Below are 25,248 nucleotides of genomic sequence, written 5' to 3' on the forward strand. Positions count from 1 at the left end.
TGGTTTGGGCAGTTGCACTGCAAGTTAACCAATTGTCCTTAAACTATATTCTTCCTACTAGATAAGCAGCCAACAGTATATACAACTGGCATTAAAATGTCAAATAGATGCAAAAAAAGTGAAAGCTTCTGTATCTAAGAATCGGGATCCTAATGGAATCTGGGATAAAGCTTCAACTTAAAGATTCACTGCATTTTATCCAAACCATATCATGATAGACTTGTTATAAAAGAATGTATCCCCATGGAAACATTCTTAGTGACGGTAAAGTTTGCTTTCAGATTGTGTTATGTTATTTAATTCTGTGGATTCAAAGGAATGTTTTACATGAGACAGAATATTTGATAAGTATATCCCCAAATCCTGTCGAGAACTCAGCATTAGGAAAAACCTGTCATTTAAGAATTTCATTGAAAAGACAGTAGCTAACGTTGTAAAATGGGAATATTAAATCATGTGAGACTGGTACAAAAGACATAAAACTTTAAACTAATGTCATTCATAACACTACAAAGCAGGCAAATTGTGTGCCTTTGATATAAGGAAACACATCACTAGCAGTATGTGTCATTAATAAATTGTCATATAAATTGTCTCAGATTATTATTGTTTTTGCAGTTGCTCTGATAATAAAAATAAACAATTCTACAGAACACTTTATTTTTCACTTATATATACCATCCAACCAAGGAGAATGTATTCTATAGCATATTCAGTCAATTAAGTTGGACTGTCCAGTCACTATTACATGATGAAGTTTGCAACCTCTGTTCTGTGTTACACCCTGTATCACCTTCAAAAATGGGCCAGAACCATTCCGAGAAGAAAAATCTCTTGTATCTCCCTTCAGTTCAGTAAATAAAATTAAACCATTTACTAATCTAATAAATTTACTAATAATAAATCTACAATAAATTTATTTAAGAGCATCTCTGTGTAACTCCTTTTTTAAATAAAGCCCAGAGTGGTGTTTAAATAACAAATATATTGTTCATGATTTACACTTGCGTAAGTTAATTTTTATAGCTCCCCATTAATGGCAAATTGCCACTAATGAGGTCACATTATCAGATGTGCAAGAAATTCATGCTGATTGTGAAAGAAATGTCTGCCTAGCTAGGGACTAGTGCCTTATTATTTAATAGCAATTCATCATGGCAAGTTATTTGTTTATTTGTTTGTTTGTTTATATGCTGCCTTTCTCCCCATAGGCAACCCAAGTTGGCTCACAACAATTACAATTATACAATAAGAGTACAGGAGTACAAGAGTTTTATTACTATATGGTCATAGACCCGAAAATTCAAAGATAAAAACATTATATAAGATATGCAGAGCAAGTAAGTTGTTAGAACATATCAACAGTATACAATAAGAGCAAATTTAAAAGGCCATACAAAAGTGTATCTTAAAAAAACCAATTAAACATTGGTCAGGATTAAAAACAATTTTGAGAACATTGTAAAAACACACTTAAAAATATCTGAATTTGAAAACATAAGTTACATAAACAATGTTTTGATTCACATACAGAAAAGGCTGTGCCTCGATGGGATTCATTGCATCTGCAAATCTAAGTCAAAATTTTACTGATTGCTCTGCTAATACAATCTTGAATATGAACAGCAAAGCAGAGTTATTACACAAGGTACTGATGGCTGTCATAGGCTGTTTGGCTGTTGTTCTGGAGGGTTTTCTTCCTAACATTTCACCAGTCTCTGTGGCCGGCATCTCCAGAGGACAGGAGATAGAACTCTTGTCTGTGTTCCAGAAAGGTTAGGGAACAAAAACCTACAGAACATGGCCAGACAGCCTGAAAAACCTACAACAACCAATGGATCCTGGCTATGAAACCCTTTGAGAATACACAAGATACCCTTGACATGGAGGGACACAATTTCAGCTTCAAATACAGAATTTAGGTTGGGGAATATAAGCATTAGAGATTTCCAATAAGCTAATTTAAACGTATCCTTTCTTGCTGCTCTAAAGACAGAGAAATAAAATACTACATAAAAAGAGAGAAAATCTCAAGGAACAATTTATTTGTCACCAGCAGAGAAACTTGGAAAATAGGTAGAGTGTAGAAATATAGGTCCCAATAGTTAATGTTGCTGCACTCCATTGTTACCTCTTGTCCAATAAAAGCATCTTGTTGTAAGTAGGATCAATATTCACTCAGCTTGTAAATTGTACATCAAGGATGGGAAAAACACTTACTTTTATATTAACACCCTAGATGGTTCAGGATGTTCAATACAAATACAAATGTTTGCAATACAAATATCCCTTCAATACTATATCCTTTCATTTCAAACAAAATAAAAAAAATGTTTGAATAATACTTTGACAAGTGTCCCTGCTTGATAAATAATGTTTTGCCATTCATTGCGTAAGAACTCTTGTCCCTGATCTATAGCATCTCTTCAAACATTACTTGGAGTTACTATGGCTGCAAATCATTATTTTCAAGTCAAGTAATGAGTTGTACTAACTTGACCAATAAGAGATCTCCTAATGGGGCTGCAGAGCAGTAGCATCGCTCCAGTAACTACCATGATCAACTCTAGTAAGCAGAAGAAAGTGAATCATTAAGTGCTTCAGTTTGTGCATGTATCTCTATTGCCTTTAAGTGGACTGAGAGTGCTTGTATGCCCCTAGGACTGGAAATTAAGGATTGCTATTTATAGTTCACTTTGCTAGTTTTCAAAGCAGTTCTAGCAAGAAATCACCACAGTGCACTACTTTATTCATTCAAATAAAACAGCATCTATGTTAAATGATATAACAAAATGGAACCCCTTCTGCTATGGTTATAGACAGAGAAAACCAGGGCACTGGAAGAAGGTGGGACATCAAATAACAAAAGTCCAATACTTGCAGGCTGTCTCTCCACCCCTAAGACAGGCCCTTTCTCCAACTCTCCAGTGCTTGTTTGCCTTATGGCTAGGCCTTCTAGTTTGATGGTGCTCTTATGCAATGCCAGGTGACTACGTCCATTATTTATTTATTTATTTATTTATTTATTTATTTATTTATTTATTTATTTATTTATTTATTTATTTATTTATTTATTTATTTATTTATTTATTTATTTATTTATTTATCTATCTATCTGTTTGTTTGTTTGTTTATTTGTTTATTTATTTGTTTATTTGTTTAACTTATATGCCGCCCACTCTACCCAAAGGTCTCTGATGTATGTATGTATTCACGTGGTGTTTACTATTAAAAGCTGGGTGGATGACCCAGATGTGGTAGATCTGTGACTGCACAAATATTTGCTACAGCACCAGCTCACTTTCTATGGGTGGCAGGTTAAGGGGAGTTGCCGTTGTTCACAAATATACTGTTTTCATCTCCAGGATAATTCTTCTTTCAGAAAATCATGACCTGTCCACTTTTCCATCTAGTGCTGGGCCAAAGAGATAAGGCAGAAGATTGGGAATGCTATAATCCCACGTGTGCAGTAGCCTCCTTGGCTAAACTGGGTGAGGCCCTTCCAAGGTGCTTTAGATCAGTGGTCTTCAACCTTGGGCCTCCAGATGTTCTTGTACCACAGCTCCCAGAAGCCTTCACCACCATCTCTGCTGGCCAGGCTTTCTGGGAGTTGAAGTCCAAGAACATCTGGAGGCCCAAGGTTGAGGACCACTGCTTTAGATGACTCAAGGATATTGGTTCTGAGGGACTTCAACTCTGTAGACAATACTAGGTAGGGTTAGCTTCAAAATGTCCATGATGACCGTAAGTATCTCAGGTTGTCACTGACAGGATAGTCTTAATATTCAGAGCACGTTACCATAGTCTGTCAAGACTGAAGGATGCCTACACAGTCTTAATATGAAAAGGAGGTGTTTTGTAGCCCTGTTTTGGAATTTGAAGATGTGGACAAAGTGTTGGTAGCAATTCAGTCAAGCATGTGGACTTTTAATCATGGCTTGAAGTCTTTGATGGGGGGATGATTAGGTTTGTGCAGGGTGCATTTCTTAGTACAATGGAATTGCATGTATGGCTGTTCTTGAAAAGCCTGTGGCAAAGTGAGGCACCTCTGATCCAGAGATGCTTCGTAACTGCCACCAAAATCTCAAATACTTATTTTGAAAGAACATCAGTGACTCAGCTTCAGGCATTTGTGGAAAAAGCAGATTATCCAAAGCCATGCCAAAATGGTATCAGGCCTGTTTTTGTTTTGTTTTGTTTGTTTGTATTGGGTTTTTTTTAAAGGACTGAATCATCTTTGGTCACCCTAATGACTACCATTTGTAGAGAGAATAGTGGGAGACTGCAACCTTGTTGGTTCTCTTTGATTTCTAAGCAACCCTTCACCCCACCCTATATCAACAGATCTCAGGGCGCGGGTGTGATGTTTTAAACCAGCAAGTGTATGTAAACATGAATCAGAGGCAGTCAGCATCTAGTTCAGGTTAAACACTAAGTAGTCAGACCCAAGCTGCAAAAAGCAGGCAACATCGGAGTGAGAGCCAGTAGTCAAGCTGTAAATCATTTACATAGCAAGGTGACAGAGCCGAGAGGGATTAAACAAAAGCAGTTGTACAGCAGTCCAAATTGACAAATCAATGTGAGGCAAGTAGGGCTAGAATAATAGGTTACTTCTAGCAGTCTCAGTGTCCCTAAGATAGTAGTACTTATTCACCTTGGTTTAGGACCCCCATTTTTTTTCATTTGGCTATGAATAGGGATATAATCTTGAAAACGTTGTCATTTTCTAACACCTGGAGTTCTCTAATATCCAAAGGTTCTTTGCTCACCATGCCGACATCATCTCCTGAGGAGAATGAGTCCCCTGTGGTAAGATGAGGCATCTCTTCAGCCTTCTGTGCTTCCGAAAGAGGACTGTCAGATGGGACCCCAAGATCCTCACAGACTCTGGTTTCACACTCCTGAGACAGGTCATTCTCACCTTCACCCTCTGAAGAGGACTCAGCCATGGTAGGTGCAATCAATGAAATCAATGTTTTTAAAATTAATATTTTATTATTAATACTATCTGAATATTATTATAAATCAAACACTTAAGCTACTCTTGATATGATTGATCAACATATCCTTGTAAACCACGTTTACAGGCTAGGTATGGGGGCACTGCACTGCTGTCCTTCCTTCCCTAACTTCAGTGCATTGATTATGTTCCTCTGATGCATGTGCTGTGGAATGCCACAGAATGCTATCCTGCTCCCCATGTTGTTTAACAATTGTATGAAGCTGTTGGGAAATAATATTTATATCTGAGTTATGGCTGTCACCACCATGCTGGCATGTGCCTTTTTCTGTGTGATAGAGCGCTAATGTGTAATTCCTGGAGCAGTGACTGGAATCAGTGCTGAGCTAGATGGTAGACCCAAAGCTGAGACTGTATTCTAGTAAGACAGAAGCTCTATAGGCGAGTAGGCCCTAGTTTTAGCAATTAGGCAGGTTCTTACATTTTGGATAGGGTTGCACTCTTCCAGAAGGATCACATCTGAGATCTGGGATTATGAGTTAAACAATCGTGTTACTAGCAACCCAGGAAAACTTGGTGATTTGAAATGCCCTTTATCAGTGTTTGTTGGTTCCTCATGTATAGGCCATATGGACATTCTACATACAATTGTCCATCCACTGATAACATCAGGACTGGATTGCTGCAGTCTAGTCTGTGTGGGGCTTCCCTTGAGACTGCTCTGGAAATTGCTGCTGTGGTGGCTAAGGGGTGCTGAATGAAAAAGACAACATAAGCATGATGCATTATTGTTCAAGAAACTGTTCTACCATTAGTTACGGATCAGATCCAGTCTAATTTTATTAATATTCAAGGTACTTAGCAGTTTGAGACTGGATTACCTGAGGGAGCATGTTCTTGTATACCAATGTGCCCATTAACCAGTATCTACAGGTCAAGGCCTTCTGGTTGTTCCATTGTTTTACATCCAGATATCATAAAGTGTGTGTGTGTGTGTGTGTGTGTGTGTGTGTGTGTGTGTGTTTGTGTCTAAATAATTGGAATTCCCTCCCCTATGCAGTACAACAGATACAACAGATAAGTGTTTCAATTCCTGTTACAAATGGAAGCCTGAAGCCAACTGATAGTTCCAACTAGAGTAGACTAATTTAACCAATTTGATTTAAATATGTGTTGACTCACCATTTGGTAACTGGCTATACGTTTGTTATTATAAATACCAAGCTTAGTGAAATTATTCGGGTTTTTCACTTTATATTTTATATTGTTATAAATTATAAATTATTAAAAATTTTCTATAGAGGCCAATATTTAAATTAAGGAAGGAAGGAAATGAAGCAACTTTGTAAATGGTATCTTATTGGAAATTGTGGGCTGTAATGAAAATGTTTACCCTATAAAGTCTTTGGTGCTTCTGGGCATTCAGGTTTAACCTTGGGTTTATAGTCCTATCAATTTTCTGTATTTTCACTATACCTGAGTAAATTCCACTTGTAGCTCTCTGAAGATGAGACTTAAGTGATAGCTGGTAGAAATACACTTATAAAAGACATATATATCTTGCTTGTCTCCCAATGCAGAAACCCAAGGAGTTCATAAAATGATTTTTAAAATATACACACAGAGGCTTGTGGACTAAAAATTTAATGACATAAATCCTCTTGTATAGTTATGCCAGTGAAAGTCAAACAGCATAACTTTTGCAGGTGAATTGCCTCAAGTGAAGAAATCACGGCATACATTATATGTTGCGACTCAGTGCAGGGCAGGTAAAGTCTGCAGCAAGTTCTTAAGTTGAGGCAACTTTCCTTCAAATGTTAGGCTGTTAGCATTATCCTGGCATAACTACAGAAGAGGATTTGCACCATCAATTATTAATCCAATTTAACAGTAACATATAATTACGCTTGTAACAATATTAAATATACTGCTCACTTAAAACAGCAGTAATCCTCATTACATGCTTCTTTCTCAATAGCATAATTTGCCAGAATCTCCCCTGAAGATAAATGTCTATGTTGTTTACTGGTGGCATTGAAGGATCAACCCTAACTTCCAGTGGAGTTCCACAGCTTCGAAGTAGCCACCATGAAGGTCCTTTCATGCATTCTTAACAGACATATCTGGGAGGACAGAGAGAATGGGAAGGCTGTAACTGGAGGGCTTGGGCTTGGAATACTAAGAGTGCACCAAAATCAACTAATGAATATTAGGAAAATAAATACAGTGGTACCTTGACTTGAGAACGACCCTACATAAGAACGATTCAAGTTAAGAACGGCTCCGTTCGCAAAAAGTTGCTTCAACTTAAGAATGGAGCCTCGACTTAAGAACAAAACAAAACAAAACCTTTCCTGCCCTTTTTAAAACCTAAGTTCACCTTAGGTCAAAAGAAGAAAAAAAAGTTGCCCCCTAGTGGTAGATATGGATTAACCGGATTTGCATCCTATGGGAACTAATGCTTCGACTTAAGAACAGCGCCTGGACTTAAGAACGAATAACAGCAGATACGAATTAAATGGTTTTCAATGCATTCCTATGGGAAATTGTGCTTTGACTTAAGAATGTTCCGACGTAAGAACACAGTCACAATATGGATTAAGTTCTTAAGTCAAGGTACCACTGTAGTAGTGCCTGATGGCCCTATTTATTTTCCTTATTTTGGAAGCATACATGTCTTTTTGTAGGGGGAAGAGTCAACATTCTCCTCCTCTTTTGTCAAGGAGGGGAAGGGCTCATACTCAAGCCTCAGGCCTAGGTGAGTGAAAAACAATGGCTCTTGTCCAGCTACCAATATTGCTAGTTATAGCTCTGGAGAAAGGGCCTGCCTTGAAGATCATGAAACCTTGGGAGCTAATAATGGCAAGATGCAGCCCCTCAGGCAGCTTGGATTCAGTTGTGTAGGGTTTCTAGATCATAACTAGGAGTTTGGATTAGGCCCAGAAACAGACCAGTAACCAGTGAAGCTGCTGGAACAGAGAAGTTGCTGTCTCTAACTGGCTCTAGGCAAAAGTCTGTCTGCAGTTTTTTGAGCCAGCTGAAGTTACTGAACACTCTTCAACAGCAGCTCCACATAAAGCATATTACAGTCATCATCATTATTCTTTACACATGGGTTTTTAAAATATTAGTGTATATCTGAAAATATAAAATCTGAATGCAACAAGTATGTCCCTTGAAAGATACATGATATACAGGGACAGATACAGTTGTTGGGTCTGGTGCTGATTGGCACCATGGATTTCTTTTGTACGGTGTGAGAAATGGTACCTTAACAATGACCAGTCCTCAGAACATTCCAGTGTCTTTCAGAGCTGCCATACACTTCAGAGAACAGAGAACATTTACTTTATGTCTACTATGCCATTAAATATAAAACAGTGAATAAATTAATTGGGATAAGCATAATAATGAGTAGCAAAACATAGAGCAAGTGTACAAGAATGTAATAAATGCAACAAACAGAAAGAACACGAAATACCTAACTTTAAATCAAGTATACTTAACCTGCAGGAAAATGAATAGTTAATTTCCCTTTTTCCTCCCAATGCCATGTTGCATTTTAACCCATGTCAATTCTGTAACTATCAACAGTTTCCAGCAAATATGTTCTCAGAATCATTTGACAACTCACACATGACATTATTTGGGCCAGCGACTTGATTGGTATTGATTGCCTAATCCAAGGACATCTGACATGTGGTTGGCCATATGTTAGATGTCCAATGCAGTGGGGGTGAGACTTTTCCAAATCATGAAGAATAGAGTGAATTTATATTCCATTTTAGTGTATTTGTAAAGAACCACATTTTAAAAGTTTGTTGAAACCACAAACTTAGCATAACTTATCAAAGGGTGTGCCTGTGATGGAGATGCAACATAGGTGCACATGTGTTAGGGAGGTGAATTTGCCCTTGCAAGTCAGGATGAGAAACTACAATATCCTTTTTTCATGCCAGTGAAGATTTAATTATTCCAAAACAAAAAAGCAAACAAAACAAAACAAAACAAAAGGACACCCTATGGTTTATGAATGTACAGTACATAGTTTCTGTATTTATGGTTCAAAACTCCAAAAATGACCTGATTTTGCCACGTAAGATTGTGCCCCCATTGCCACGAGGAAAAAGATATGAAACTTTCCCTAGCAATGTTAGCTTAAATACTGACAACACGAATGACAGCAATTAACATGGTCTACAGGATACCCTCTTGTGCTCACTGTCATTCACACATCAAAAATTAGACTTGATAATTGTTTTGTGTTTGGGTGAGAAGTGGTTTACTTTTGGTATTTTCCCTTGCTTGGTGTCACATTGTGAATGGTAGTAAAATGGCTCTAGTAGCTCTATGCCAAAACATTTTAAAGCGCTGTTCTTATACTTAATGAAATGGCGATGGAAAATTGTAAGTGCAACACATACAATGGAGAAGCATACATGATTTTTAACCTCTTAGGTAAACTAATGTTGCCATGGTGACTCCACTAAATGTAGACTAGAAAGCTGTCTTCCAGTTACCAAACTCTTTCCTTGAGTCAGCAAGCTGAAGAAGAAAAGCTATATTGAACCAAAAGCTCTACGAACATGTTGTGTGCATATTTTCCAAAAGATGTCCCCTCACCCTTTGAATTCTTTTAAAGGAAAGTTCAACATTAGCAACGATTGTCACTGAAAACCAAGGTCAAGATCATCTACAGTATATTATGTTTAAAAAAAGACAACAAAGAAAGATAGGGAAAGATAGCCTTGCAGACAGAAAGGCAGAAAAGCAGATGTTCAATCAATTCGGACCTGAATTCTCACTAGAGCAAAAATGAGTTAATTGAGTCAATTCTACCATGTACATATGCTGGAAATACAGAAGTGACTAGAACAGACAATATTGCTAGGAAAATTGAGATGTGGAAATAGGAAGAGAGACACACCTAACATGAGATGAGTTGGCTCAATAAAGGAAGCCAGTGCTGTTAGTTTGTAAGACCTGAGCAAAACTTACTGGAAAAGACAATATTGCCAGGAAGGGAGAGCAGCAGAAAGAGAGAACAACATAATATGAGATGTTGTTGGTTTGCAAGATCTGAGCAGAGCTGTCAGTGGTATGGCATTTTGAAGGTCATTAATTCATATAGTCACCACCCATTAGAAGTGACTGAATGGCATACAACATCTTTGGAGTTTTTTTTTTTAAATTACCAAGTAATTTTATACTGACAAGTTGGGTGGAATGGTTGAAACTATGATGGGATATACAGTAGGCACCAAAATCTACTAGAATCAAGTAAGACCATCCCTAGCCGCAAAGTAAAACAAAACCACACACACAATAATTTTACAGCTTAAACAAGTGAGCTTCTGAATATTTGTTTCTATTTTTCTTTACATGTATTTTTAAATATTTTACAACCAGACACAGAATCCTTTTCCCAGCACCAATGTCTGTTTGACAGGAAGGAATGTACAAGTTCTCCTTCTGAGAGTGAGCTAATTGGGTCCTGATTGACAGGGTCAAAAGTTCAGATTGCCCCAGAACTGGAACTACTTTGAATATTTATTACAAAATAGTGTGCTAATTCCCTGGAGATATGTAGCAAAATATTTCCCTTTGTGGAGGACTGTTACCACATTACTTTCTTTTAAGAAACCTGGGGTTGTTTTTTAAAAAGATTCCTTCCATTACTGCTGCGAAGCTTTGTTAAGCTGTATTTCTCCCTTGCCCATATGATACATTGTATTATCTGCCTGGCAAGGCTGTAGCATGCATGCTCAATTTCTAACAAAGACACAATTTTAAAGGCCTTTTTTAGGATCAGTATTTCAGTCCCAGCAGCCTGGATTCTTTTCAAATAAAAACAATCATTTTCTTTGAAGATAAGAAAAATTGTTCTTTATATCAGTTATTTCAAGTCTGTGCACCTATTTCTGAGCAGGGAAAGAAAATTGTTTTACTTTTTAAAAAGGCATAACTCAAAAACCTTTTTTTCCCAAACTTTTCCAGATTTGGTACAGAGCCTATGTGCTTTATCTGGGTTAAAGTTGGTGCTGATTTGAAGTCCATTTTCAAAGTTATAAATTGGATGAGAATATTAAGTGGCTTTACACAAAAGAAGTAACTTCTGTTGGTGATTTGTTGTAAGTTATGAAATCTCAATAGGCATTATCTGTTGCATATTTAGTCACATGACTCTGTGAACAGATTTTTCCTACAGGAATTTCTTCACTTACAGAAATTAAGCTATAATATTGAGGAATTTCCTGGTGCCCTGACTGACATCAGACTTTTTTAAAAAATGACCCTCTTAGGCTGCAAACCTACATGGAACTTACCCAGAAGGAGCCCTTACTAAACAAAATGGGACTTACTTCAGAGTAGCCCTGCACAGTAATGTGTGGTTAACCCAGTCACTTATTATAGCAACTTTTCAATTGCCTAGTTAAATTCTTGTGTAAATAAGTTATAGTTGTTCTGGTGAGTAAGCACTACTTCTAGATGAGCAGGAGTAAAAATTCTGTGTGGGCAGAATTTAAAATTGCATTCAAATCAAGGGCACCTCTTGTGATGAGTGACAGCTAAGAAGCATGCCCTGAAGGAATTTGGATCTCTAAGCAGATTTCTAAGGGGCCACATCCTTAAGTTTCCACTCATTCACCTGTGTATCAGGATTTGCTGTGGTATGAATATCTTATTCAGCAGGATCTTGACACATTTATTTTATATTTCTTTCCCCTTCATGATCTTGATGTATGACACCCATTAATGCTAGAATGGAAAATGTATATCCAGAAAGGAAAATAAATATGTCAATCAGTTACATTCTATGTTACGGGTACAGAAATTATATATGTTAGTTATTACAGTGAATATGGTTATTATAGTACATTTAACAACAACAGCAACAGTGCAGTAACAAAAACTCTGAATTGATTTAATTCATATAATCTGCAATATGTATGTGAAGTGAAAACAGCCAGTTCTTCAGTCAATTTTGCTATAGAATGAATTGGGTTGAGTTTTACTGACTGACAGAATGAAGACTTAAATAATAAGTAAGCCTAATGACTGTTGATAGAAGATGTTTCTAGAACCCAATTTCTTGCTGATAGCAGGGGTTGAAGCAACAGGAACAACTCATGTCAAACATTTCTAGAGTTTAGTGTATATAATACATAATATTACAATAATAATGTATATTGCAAGAAGTAAACTGTGTACATCACAATGACAACATGCAATAAACATAATAGGAAATATGTATGTTAATAGTATTAAGACTAATGATGTTCAATAAACATAAAAGAATTAAGATATAAATACAAAACAATAAAAGAATCAACACATAACATTGGAGGTAAATGAACTGGCATAAACCTTAGTGGAGAAAAAAAATAGAGTAAAAAAGATCTATTTCCTAATGTTAGTTTAATCTCAGTCTAAATACTACTCTATTCTTGTTCAACATTTGCACATATTCGCCCAGAGGGTATTTGTTGTGACTGACCCTAGCAAATGCAAAGGAGTAATTGAGCAAAAATCTGATATTAGAGCATTCGGAGGTCAAAGAGAAACAATATTCAACAGCCACCAGGAGAACAATTCTTAAAAAGAGGTCATTATGGAAGAAAGAAAATTCAGAGGGAGTTCAGGGAATGAATAAAAAGTGAAGGACTCCAGTTCATTCCAGTTCAACAAGCCTACTCTAGTTGTGACTTACTACTGAATATCAGCCAGCACTTATTAACTGGATTACCTACTGCTGGGGTGGTTGTGTTACCACTGCCAAACATTAGTCCCCAATTAGAAATATTATTATCACTTCTCTCTGCATGTGATTTCTGGCGAACTACAATCTATAATCCCCTTCACCATGTATACTTGATATGTACTTTCTCTTATGGGTAACACTTAATGTGTCTGAGAAAGTAAGTGGTAAACAGGAAAAACTGTATGACATAATATTTATATTAATCTTCAGGTGCCATAGCACTTTTATTTCCCCTCTCAAGAAACTGAAACTGAATTCATATGTATAATTAAAGTGATAATATCAAAGGATTACAAAGGTCTTGGAGAGAGAGTGTGTGTATAGATACATAATTGTCCCATTGCACACATTTATAACATTAAATTTGCACTTAGATGTGCACCTTGGTCTGTATTACTCCTGATGTTACACCTGGAAGTTGTAGACACCAGTACAACTTACAATAGTCATTCAATGCAGAGGTTGAGGGCTTTTATTCAAGCTTGTTTCCTGGCTTTTGGGGAGAATAGGGAGGAGATGGTCCTTGGAAATAACAAGTTACAATTAATGCCATTCTCTGGAACCTGTTGCTTTTTCGGGTAATGAATGGGTAATGAAATTACATTTCCAAAGTTAATACAACTAGTAAGAAGAAAGGTGATCATTTGGTATAGTGGGTAACACTTTCTATTTACTTTTAAAAGTTCAAGTTTTTGGACATTTTAAAGTACACTAAGAGACAATGTGATAGGATTTTCTGTAGTTTTCTGCAATTCTCTTATCAATTATAAGATCCCTTTCTCAAGGAAAACAATGTAAAGTATATAAAAGTAAAAAGTTTCACAAGTAATATGACGAGTAATTTCTAAAATAGGGTGAGTAATGACAATAGGTTCCTTTCAAATTAATGAGGAAAAATAAAAAAATACTAAAATTTCCAGGCTCTGGACACAAAATAACAGTAACATTATTTGCCACTGTTCTTCAAGCAGCTGTAAATATTTTTACTTGGTATCTATTAGTACTTTAAGTGACCTAAAATGATGGATTCTGACAATTGCTAGAGAAAGGGGGCATTCATTTCTCATGGCAGATTTTATATATCACAGAGGGAGGGAGCAAATTATTTGTGATTTAATTTGCTCTTGTGTTTTTCACTGACATTGACAGCCAGAGGTTCTTGAGGTATTTTGTTTTGTTTTGTTTTTTGTTTTTGCATCCATGCCAAAAAAATACCTTGACCACGATTCTTCTGGTTCTCAAAGTCCTACTGATTAGTCCACCAAGAGACACAAATATTGGAAAGCAGCACAAACCCCTTTCACAAACACAGAGACCATTTGCAGTGCCTATTGATGATTCTGTATCCCTGTTGGCTTTATTTAAAATATGTTTACCCTGCCTTTCTCCTTTAAAAAGGACCCAAGGTGGATTACATCCTTGAAAGATAATATTTAAAGCTAAGAACAATAAGTATAAAGAGGTAACTTTATGTATGTATGTATGTATGTATGTATGTATGTATGTATGTATGTATGTATGTATGTATGTATGTATGTATGTATGTATGTATGTATGTATGTATGTATTTGTGTGTATGTGTGTGTGTGTGTTTGTTTATTTATATTCATTCATTCATTCATTCATTCATTCAATCAATTTGTATCATGCTCCAATTAGTCCGGAGGCACTAGTCTGGGCAGTTACAATACATATACTAGAAAACAAAAATAAAGATAAAAACATTAAAAGCAACAACAGCACTTACATCATTAAAAGACAATATTAAAGCTAAAACAGTAAGCATGCAGATATTATCAAGGAACAAACAAAATACCACTCTGAGAGATGGTAAACACAAGTAGTACTAAAGACCCAGTCAGAGCAGTAAGGCATAACAATCCGTCTGAAAGTCACTCATGTAGCCAGTCACTGAGATAAAGCTTGCCTGAAGTGAAGGGTCTTTCTCTGTTTCCAGAAGGACTGCAGATGAATGGAATTCTAGATACAGATTCTTTTTCTTATGATTACTGATTGAACAGATATTCTTTAAAAATATTTATCTCTGGAAGTCCAGCTAACCTGGGAGTTCCTGATAGTCTTATATTCAGCTGTCCATACGATTGTGATCCAAAGCTTCTAGAAAACAAGCCACAAGGGAAATACTGTTTTCTTTTAATTTTATGTTCTATATTTTTCTATTTCTGTAAACAATTTCAAAGAGTACAGTATCAGAATTGGCCAGGGGAAACAGAGATTATTCCCCTGTGTTTACTGGTGTGCTGGCATGTGCTAATAATGTGCAACACTGCAATGGCCCAGTGGAAATTGTCACCTGTTACTTCAAAACAGTACATAATGCAATGATTACTTTTTGAAAAGTAACATCCCCAGCTCTTGGAGGAGATAAGATATATAGATACAGTTGTTTGTCAGATCTAACGCTACCTTCCTGTCTCTGAGGATTAGTGGAGAAACTGAAAATGCCATCCATTAGAAAGATGAACTCATCGAATGGACATGGAGGACACAGTGGAACCTTCTGAACATTGATAAATGAATTGCAGATCCCATTGGTCAGATAGGTTCATGTCAGCTGTGTGAAAATGTTTATAGGTTCATTCCTGTCCACTAAAGTGTTCAGAAATACGTTATAAACTGAAAGTGGCTTTAATTCTGTTTCTCAATGGGAGCTCAATGGTGGCATTTTACATTGACTTATTCTTGTGACATTACTGTAGTGAGATGTCATGCACTTTTAATTCTCTGAAGAACCATCACCAGACCTCCCGTGCAGCAGCATGAAGTAATCTACGTCAGACAAGAGCTAGTGTGTGGATTCCTGTTAAGGCAAGAACTGGGGTTTGAAAGGCAAGAACTGGGGTTTAAAATGTTGGCCTAGCAGCAGAGGCTATTAGGACTCAGCTTCAGAGGAAAAATATCATCATCTGAGAATTCTAGAGCTGGAAGAGACCCTATGGATCATCGTGTCCAGCCCCTATCAAGAAACTGAACTCTCAGCCTCTGGTTCCACAGCCAGATGCTTAAACTATTGAGCTACCTTGGATTGATTCCAATTTAAACATTTGAATCAGATCAGTTTTACAGTAGGACATTAGAGCAAGACAATTAAATCAAAGGTAAACATTTCTTTAAGTGCTGTACAGGTTCTCAAGAGAGTGCTCAATCTGTTATTCTAAGTAAAACCTTCTTTACAGGAAACAATGTCCACTTAGGATTTTGGAGTACTGCAGAAGAAAAAAATGTTGTTGTTTTTTTAGACCAAAACACAAAGGGAGTTGGGTTGATTGCACTCTTCTTGAAAACTCAGCAAATATCTGTTTCTCTGAATACTATCACAACTTTCTACTGTTTGTCATACGTGCCCGATTCCTCAGCCCTATTTGCAATTTAAAATAAGTTACTTTGGAATCTTGCACAGAAGAGGCATATTAGTTATTGAGTGAGAAGAGAATTTTCTTTCTTTTCTGAGTCACGATAGAAACACGGGTGTAATAAGAACTTCACAATAAGCACTGATGTGTGAGATCCAGAACAGATGTTGTTGTGAATATATTAGGATTTATTTTGCTTATTAAATCACCAGAAGGGCATATGTAGCCATAGACACTGCCCATATGCACACACACACACACACACACACACACACACACACACACAAACACACACTTAAAAAAATATAGCAGTCTGAAGTGTTAACCAATATCACTCGTATTACTATATTTCCCCCTTAAAAAAAAAAAAAATCTACAATGCAACTTCAGAATACCACTTTCCCTTTGGCATGATTTCATCTGGAATTCACATTCTTTTCATTCATTCATTCAGCTGAAATGTTGAAAAGTTCCACATATCAAAACAAAAGAAAACACAACCCTAAAATAAAAGAGGCTTGTTTTGTATTGATCGTAACATGATTTCCCTCCCTCCCATTCAGGGAGTCCTGCTGCTCTCTATGGTGGGGAGTGTAGTTCTGATCCTGTTATCTCCACATGCCTTGGATCCTTATGTAACAGAATGAATGGCTCTCAGTCAGACTCAAGACTCCTGCTGAAATTGTCCTTAAACAGCACAACAACTGGCAGCTGTTCAGTGGCACCAGGGAGCCTGTTTGGCTTTGGGCTGTGTGTGTTTGTGAGTGTGCAGAGGAAGTGGTATGAAAGGGAGATGGCTGCTTTTTCTCTTTCTAGTAGGCTGTTGGACTGGTGTGAATCAGAAATGTCTCCATGGACTGGGGAGGGGCTGGAACTTACAGGTACATCAGACTAAAAGAATGTGCCTTTCTTGAACTTCTGAGCAGTTCAATAGTCCTTGGGAAACTCAAAGTAGTATTGATATAATTTTGCACATAATTATATTGACTTATATCCATTTACAATATAGTAGGCATCCTTCAGTCTCGAAAGACTATGGTAGCGTGCTCTGTATGGAGGACTTGGAACAGCGTCTAGTGTGGCTGAGGAGGCCAATTTGAGAGTTACAATCTCTTCCACACTGAAGACAAATCCAATCTGTCCCCTGTCCAGCTCCCTGGTTTTGCTTCCTTTGTGACTTCCTCTTTGCCTCGGCCTGCTGGACAAGGGTCTCTTCAAATTGGGAGAGGCCGTGATGTACTGCCTGCCTCCAGGCTGAACGATCAGATGTCAGAGTTTCCCATCTGTTGAGGTCTATTCCTAAGGCCTTCAGATCCCGCTTGCAGATATCCTTGTATTGCAGCTGTGGTCTCCCTCTGGGGCGATTTCCCTGCACTAATTCTCCATATAGGAGATCCTTTGGAATCCGACCATCAGCCATTCTCACAACGTGCCCAAGCCAGCGTAGACGTCGCTGTTTCAGTAATGTATGCATGCTGAAAATTCCAGCTCGTTCTAGGACTACTCTATTTGGAACTCTGTCCTGCCAGGTGATACCAAAAATCCGTCGGAGGCAACGCATATGGAAGGTGTTCAGCTTCCTCTCCTGCTGGGCACAAAGTGTCCAGGACTCACTGCAGTACAGGAGTGTGCTCAGGACACAGGCTCTATAGACCTGGATCTTGGTATGTGTTGTCAGTTTCTTATTGAGCCATACTCTCTTTGTGAGTCTAGAGAACATGGTAGCTGCTTTCCCAATGTGTTTATCCAGCTCGACAGCTAGAGAGAGGGTGTCAGAGATGGTTGAGCCAAGGTACACAAAGTCATGAACAACCTCCAATTCTTGTGTGGAGATGGTAATAGAGGGAGGTGAGTCCACACCCTGGCCCATGACTTGTGTTTTCTTCAGGCTGATTGTTAGTCCAAAGTCTTGGCAGGCCTTGCTGAAACGATTCATGAGTTGTTGGAGGTCTTCAGCAGAGTGGGCAACAATGGCTGCATTGTCTGCAAAGAGGAAGTCGCGCATGCATTTCAGTTGGACTTTGGTCTTCGCTCTCAATCTAGAGAGATTAAAGAGCTTTCCATCTGATCTAGTCCGGAGATAGACACCTTCTGTTGCAGTTCCAAAGGCATGCTTCAGCATGACAGCAAAAAAGATCCCAAAAAGTGTTGGTGCGAGGACACAGCCCTGTTTCACTCCTCTTCGGATGTCAAAGGGATCTGATGTTGAGCCGTCAAAAACTACAGTGCCTTTCATTCCATCGTGGAAGGACCTGATGATGTTAAGGAGACGAGGTGGACATCCAATCTTGGGAAGAATTTTGAAAAGGCCATCCCTGCTAACCAAGTCAAATGCTTTTGTAAGGTCTATGAAGGCCACTAAGAGTGGCTGGTGTTGTTCCCTCCATTTCTCCTGCAACTGTCGGAGGGAGAATATCATGTCAGTGGTGGATCTATTAGCTCGAAATCCACACTGTGATTCTGGATAGACTCGGTCTGCAAGCACCTGGAGCCTCTTCAGCACAACACGGACAAGCAGCTACAACGCTAAGAAGAGAGATACCATGGTAGTTATTGCAGTCACCCCTGTCACCTTTGTTCTTGTACAATGTGACAATGTTTGCATTCTTCATGTCCTGTGGTACTCCACCTTCCCTCCAGCAGAGACAAAAGATTTCATACAGTTCGGTGATGATGATCTCCTTACCGCATTTCAGCACTTCAACAGGGATGTTGTCCCTTCCAGGTGCCTTGCCGGAGGTGAGGGAATCCAAGGCCGCATTTATTTCTGCTAGGGTTGGTTCGCTGTCCAGCTCTTCCAAGACAGGCAGGCACTCAATGTTATTTAATGCTTCTTCGGTTACTACATTCTTTCTGGAATATAGCTCGGAGTAGTGCTGCACCCAGTGTTCCATCTGCTGTGCTCGGTCCTGGATGATCACACCTGTAGCAGACTTCAAGGGAGCAGATTTCTTCTGTAATGGACCTAAGGCCTGCTTGATACCATCATACATTCCTTTGATGTTACCTGTGTCCGCTGCTATCTGTATCTGAGAGCAGAGCTGAAGCCAATAGTCATTGGAGCATCTCCTGGCAGCCTGTTGGACTTGGCTACGAGCAGCTCGAAGAGCTTGCAGGTTGTACTCGCTAGGACAGGTTTTGTATGCTGTTAGAGCTCTTCTCTTATCCTCGATGGCTGGCATTAACTCCTCCGAATGGGCTTCGAACCAGTCAGCCATCTTTCTGGTCTTCTTGCCAAAGGTGGACAAGGCGGTGTTATACACAGCAGTCTTGAAGTGTTCCCATCGTTCAGGTGCATTTACATTAGCTGGACCTGGAAGGGTTTCCTCAAGTGAGGTTAACAGACCGTAGCGAGGTAGCACCTTACTGTCTGGGGGCTGCCCAGCTTAAGGCGGGCGGTATCTACCTAGTGAGGTGCAACGACCTCTCCCACCGTCAGAAGTAGCCCCTGGCGTCCTGCTCTACGCCAATTGAGCAGAGACTTATAACTGGTAACTGCTACTTCCCGTGTTGTTTCGACGCTGTATGCGAAGCTGGAGTGTCCTCTCCAGAGCACGAAGCCTGGGTAAAATAATATGGAGGATAGGCTGTTACCCAAGCAGCAAATCCCCCCTCTCCACATCGCTGAAATGGTCCAGTGGAAAGGCAAGAGCCAATACAACTGGTTCCAGCAACGTCGCAGGAGTTGGCAGAATGAAAGAAAATGCCTCCGGGACTCCGGCTCCGGATTTTACTTCGAGGTTATCTCCTGAAGCCCTTTCCATAAGTGGATATAGCCACAAGGCAGTGGAGGTTTAAATTTCGAGTTTTCCTTCTCCTAGATGGGCTGCCTTCCAGGGCTGACGAGCCCCACCTACCCGGCATTTACAATATATATTTAAATTTAACATGTACATTGTTTTCCCTTATATTTCCTTCCAAGCTATATAAGTTTTAAAGAATGTTCAAGTCTTTTGAGTGGCTTTTTGTTAATTAACATGTACTAGCTAAAATGTCCATTTGCCAATTAAAAAGAGAATTGATGGATTCTTCAACTAGTGAAGGTGCTGAATCTCACTGTGGGTGTTTTTGACAACAAATTTCATTAATTCAAAAACCAGATTCCATTACTTCAAGCTCTCCCCCCTTGAGTTCTTTCCAAAATTTACCAAAAGCTTCCACATAGAGTCAAATTCATAAGGGACTAAATTCTGCTAGCTGTGCTTCTGCTACTTCTTTCACTGCTGGCTATGCTTCCAATACTTCTGTTGATTACAACTCTGTCTGCCGTTATGAGTCCTGCAGTTTAATTTGAGGAGAAACACTTGGAAACAAAAAGACCAAGCAGGAAGGTGGTAGGTCTTGACTTGAATCCAAGACTGAATGAGTTGGTTCTAAATTTCCTTAAAGCAATTGAAATGTACACTTAAGTAAATGGGGACAGTTCTAAGAGACAAACTATTTGTTACAAATGGATTATCATTAGAAGCTGAAATCACATTAGCGGACCAGAAGTATGATTCTGGCAGGAATCCCAAGGACCAGCCCCACTTACAAAGCAAGGCAAGCTAATTTGCTCTGGCTGCGATAATCAGACATTATTCAGATATTGAGGACGGCACCTGCTAATATGTTCTATGTGATGTATAGTTTTATCCTGAAAGATGAGTCCACTTCATCAATGGCAAAGCAAAATGTGAGTCTGCAAATATACACCCAGTTTCCCTGAAAATAAGACCTAATCTGAAAATAAGCCCTAGTATGATTTTTCAGGATGCTTGTAATATAAGCCCTACCCCAAAAATAAACCCCTGCCCTCCACCATTGTGCAGCAACCAGAAGATGACATGACTGTATTTGAATAAATATAGATTGTTGTACAGGAAAAAAAAATATCCCCTGAAAATAAGCCCTAAATGTGGTTTAGGAGCAAAAATTAATATAAGACCCTGTCTTATTTTCAGGGAAACATGGTATAAAAACTCACCACTGTGATTGTGCTAAGCTGTGATCATAATCACTCATGTAAGATGTCTCAGACCATTTATACAGTCACTATACCGAATGATCATGTACCAATTTTTATTACTTTATTCATTATTTATTTATCTGCCTTCTCTTAGGTAAAGGTAAAGGTTCCCCTTGACAATTTTTTTTGTCCAGTCGTGTCCGACTCTAGGGGGCAGTGCCCATCCCCATTTCCAAGCCATAGAGCCAGCGTTTTGTCCGAAGACGATCTTCTGTGGTCACATGGCCAGTGCGACTTAGACACAGAACGCTGTTACCTTCCCACCAAGGTAATCAATGTGACAAACCCAGACCTACTGGGATATGCCACACTTTCACTAAGCTGCCACCAACCATTCCCTATAAGAAGTCACACAGACCAGGGATGGATTTTTAACAAATAAAGGAATAAGGTTTATTTAAACAACACACAGGGAAAATAAAATGATCAAATGAATAAGATACAGTAATGTGGCTTAGTCTCAATCATACATACACACAGTTTGGTTCACACAGAACACTTAACTTGAAGCACAGACCCTGAACCTATCAGTTCTGGCTAACCATACAGACACCTGAACCTATCAGGTTGGTACTGACTGACACACAGTAGTACCCTGTCTGACACACAGACTCCCACTCAAGCTTCTTCTCTCAGCTCTTTTTCCAGCTTCTCCTAACTTCTCCACACACGCTCCACATATATATACAGTACAGCCCCTCCTCCTGATGTCCCGCCTTCCACTCCCCATAGGATGGAACTTTCCCTCCAAACCCATGACAGACAGGTAACATCAGTGCTGTATGTAACACCTCCCCTCTTTATAAGTTGTTTTGTAGGGGGAAAGCTAAGGTGCTTTTCACCAAAAAACAACCTGGACCCAAAACAAACAAAAACAGTCATATAATAACATACAATACCATACTTACTTATACTTACACTCTATTAGGCATTTAAACATTTACCATTAACAATACATCAAGTTACCTTTATTCATACAAACCAACATGTTTAATAAACAGACACATTTGACTTTTTGTCATCAAAATATATACATAGTCCATGTTTCTTTCGCCGTCTTCATTTTTCAGGTCTTCTTGACAAGGCGTCAGCAACACAGTTCACTGACCCTCTGACCACCTTCACTTCAAAGTCATAGTCCTGCAGGTTTAAAGCCCACCTCATAAGTTTACTATTGTGGGTTTTCATTGTCTTTAACCATTGCAGTGGTGAATGGTCAGTGCACAGAATAAAATGTCTTCCCCAGATGTAAGGCTTGGCCTTCTGGATCGCGTAGACTATGGCCAGGCACTCCTTTTCCACGGTTGCCAAATGTCTCTCACCTTTCTGGAGTTTCCTACTCAGGTAGGACACTGGATGCTGGTCACCATTCTCATCCTCCTGGCAAAGAACTGCTCCTACCCCGCTGTTAGACGCATCGGTGTAGATGATGAACTCCCGGTCGAAGTCTGGAGCACACAGCACTGGACAGTCGACGAGGGCCTCCCTCAACCTCTGGAAGGCCTCCCCACAGTCGCTGGTCCACGGGATGCGGTCATCAGTCTTCTTCCTCGTCAGATCGGTCAGCGGAGCTGCAATCTCGCTAAACCTCGGGATGAACTTTCTGTAGTAGCCCACCAACCCAAGAAATGATTTGACCTTTTTCTTGGTGTTGGGTCTGGGCCAATCACGAACCGCCTCCATCTTGGCCTCCAGGGGTCCGACCACTCCTCCCCCTACTATGTGACCCAAGCACTTTATTTCTGGGCTACCCAGCTGCAGTTTGTTCTCTTTACAGGGCCTAGGCCAAAGCACTTCCTCCCCTGGGTTAAAGTGCCTCTCCCTGCCTTCCTGGTCATCCCAAGCTTTCTTTCTGACCTTTTGGGCTTGCAGGGTCTCTGCTGCTAGCTCTAGGTTTCTCTTTAGGTCATTCATCAAGGTGTCTATGTATGTCACAACGTCTTGTGGGTCATCCTGGGTGATCTGCTCCCAATTTTGTTTGATCAGATCAAGGGGCCCTTTCACCCTTCTCCCAAATAAAAGTTCAAACGGACTGAACCCGGTACTGGCTTGTGGCACTGATCGATAAGCAAACAAAAGGGATTGCAGCTTCTGGTCCCAATTGTTTGGATTCTCTGCCAAGTAAGCCCTAATCATGCGCATTAGAGTCCCATTGAACTTCTCAGTTAACCCATTACTTTCAGGGTGATAGGCAGTGGTTTCCTTGTGCTTAATTCCACAGATTTGCCATAACCGTTTCATGAGCTTCGATGTGAACGATGCTCCCAAATCTGTGATTATTTCTGAGGCAAATCCCATCCTGGACATATACCCCACCAAGGCATCTGCCACTGTGTTAGTTTCAATGTTAGTCAAGGGTATGGCTTCAGGGTACCTCGTGGCATGGTCCACAATGGTGAGAATGAACCTGTTCCCCCTCTTTGTGGCCTTGGGCAAAGGTCCCACAATATCCACCCCTATGCATTTGAACGGAGTGTCAATCACAGGCAAAGGGCACAACTTTGCTTTGGTCCTGTTGCGGCTATTCCCCTGCCTTTGACACACATCACATCGTTTACAGAACTCCCTGATCTGCTTCCCTATGTCAGGCCAGTAGAAATTCTGTGTGATTCTCTGCTGTGTTTTGTTCACCCCTAAGTGCGCAGCAAACAAGTCAGAGTGCCCCCTTTGTAAGATCATGGGGCGATACTTTTCAGGTACCACTAGCTGACTTCTGATCCCATCTCCCCCTTTTGAGATATTCCTCAGGGTCTCTCTATACAAAATCCCCTTTTTCTCTAGAAATCTCACTGGGGTTTCAGGTGTTAGCTGGGCGTCAGTCACCTGTTCAAAACACTTTTGGAGAGTGGCGTCTGCCTTTTGCTCTTGGCCAAATCGGCTGTCTGTGGTTAAGGTTTCCACCACAGCTTCTGAACTCCCCTCTGCTTCCGTCTCTGGCTCATCATTACCCCCCTGAACTGTCCCCGTGGTGGCTTGTGAACGTGTAATCACTAGCACCCGTTTCACATGTTCAGCCAGGTCATTTCCCACGAGCACGGCTGCTGGCAGAGTCGATGAAATCGCTAGCCGCCAAACTCCCCTCCAGCCTTGAAAGTTCACAGGTACCTCCGCTACTGGCAGTGAGATCACCTGCCCCTCAATCCCTGCCACCCTCATGCTCTCATTTGGGATTATATATTCCCTAGGAATAATATCTGGATGGCACAGGGTCACCTGGGAACAAGTGTCCCTCAGCCCCCGATACTGATGGTCAAGTATTCCTACGTCCACCCCTGCTGTTTCAAACAACTGAGAATCTGTTCTCACGAGCAAGCAGCGCTTGACCTCCACAAGAGGACCATTTTCCTCAGCCTGATCAGCAGATGTAACTGTTCCAGATTGAGTAGCCATGGCAACAGGCTCCCTCAGTGACAAGGAGCTTTGCTCTTTCTGGACACAGAACACAGCTTTTGGCTTGGTTCCACTCGAATCCTGAGGCACATTTCCCTTTATCTGCTTCCATTTCTCACACCCTGAGATTAGATGGCCCTTTCCCTGACAGAAATAACATTTTCTGCTGTACTTGGAGTCTTTCTCCTCTGGTTTTAGTTTTCCCTCCAAAATCTGAGGTCTTGGTTTCATGTCTGAGGGCTTCCCTTCACCATGGGCCCCTCCCCCTTGCTGCAATTTCTTCCCTTTTATTCTCAATTCCAGCTCCTTTCGCTTAGCCTCAAACTCAGCCCTGATCTGTAAAATTTCTTCCTCAGCCCTAGCTTTTATCTCTTTTACTTTTTCTTCAGTCTTATCTCTGATTTCCTTTAATTTAATGTCTTTTTGCTGATTATATTTTTCAAGATCTTGCTCACTTTGTCTGGCCTGAGCCTCATACTTTTCTTTTTCCAAAATTTCTTCAACTGATAAATTGTTATTTCTCTTATTGAGGAATGTTAATTCTAATTGTGCCATTCTAATTCTGTGTTTCAGTTCCATCTCTTTTATCCTCATGGCCATTCCCCTTTCCTTGGCATCTGCCTCTGCCTGACTGATTTCAGCTCTTTCTCTTCCTCTCATTTTAAGCTGTTCAATTTGTTCCTCCTTCTCTAGTTCTTTCATTCTGAATTCATGTTCTAGTGATAACTTAAATTTTCTTAGATCTCCCTGTGGT

At 39.7% G+C, this 25,248-nt stretch overlaps 1 protein-coding gene across 1 annotated transcript in view; it reads right to left on the bottom strand.

The window, feature by feature from the left end:
* Positions 1–593: 593 nt before the first annotated feature.
* The window catches only part of LOC144586864 (uncharacterized), a 33,886-nt gene continuing 9,231 nt past the window's right edge, over positions 594–25,248 (bottom strand). The window contains exon 2 of the mRNA XM_078385830.1: positions 594–25,241. Coding sequence (XP_078241956.1) covers positions 22,164–25,241 — 3,078 coding nt within the window. The 3' untranslated portion in view covers positions 594–22,163. The remainder of the gene's footprint in view (positions 25,242–25,248) is intronic.

The sequence above is a fragment of the Pogona vitticeps genome, chromosome 2, assembly GCF_051106095.1.
Source record: "Pogona vitticeps strain Pit_001003342236 chromosome 2, PviZW2.1, whole genome shotgun sequence".
NCBI classification, from domain to species: domain Eukaryota; kingdom Metazoa; phylum Chordata; class Lepidosauria; order Squamata; family Agamidae; genus Pogona; species Pogona vitticeps.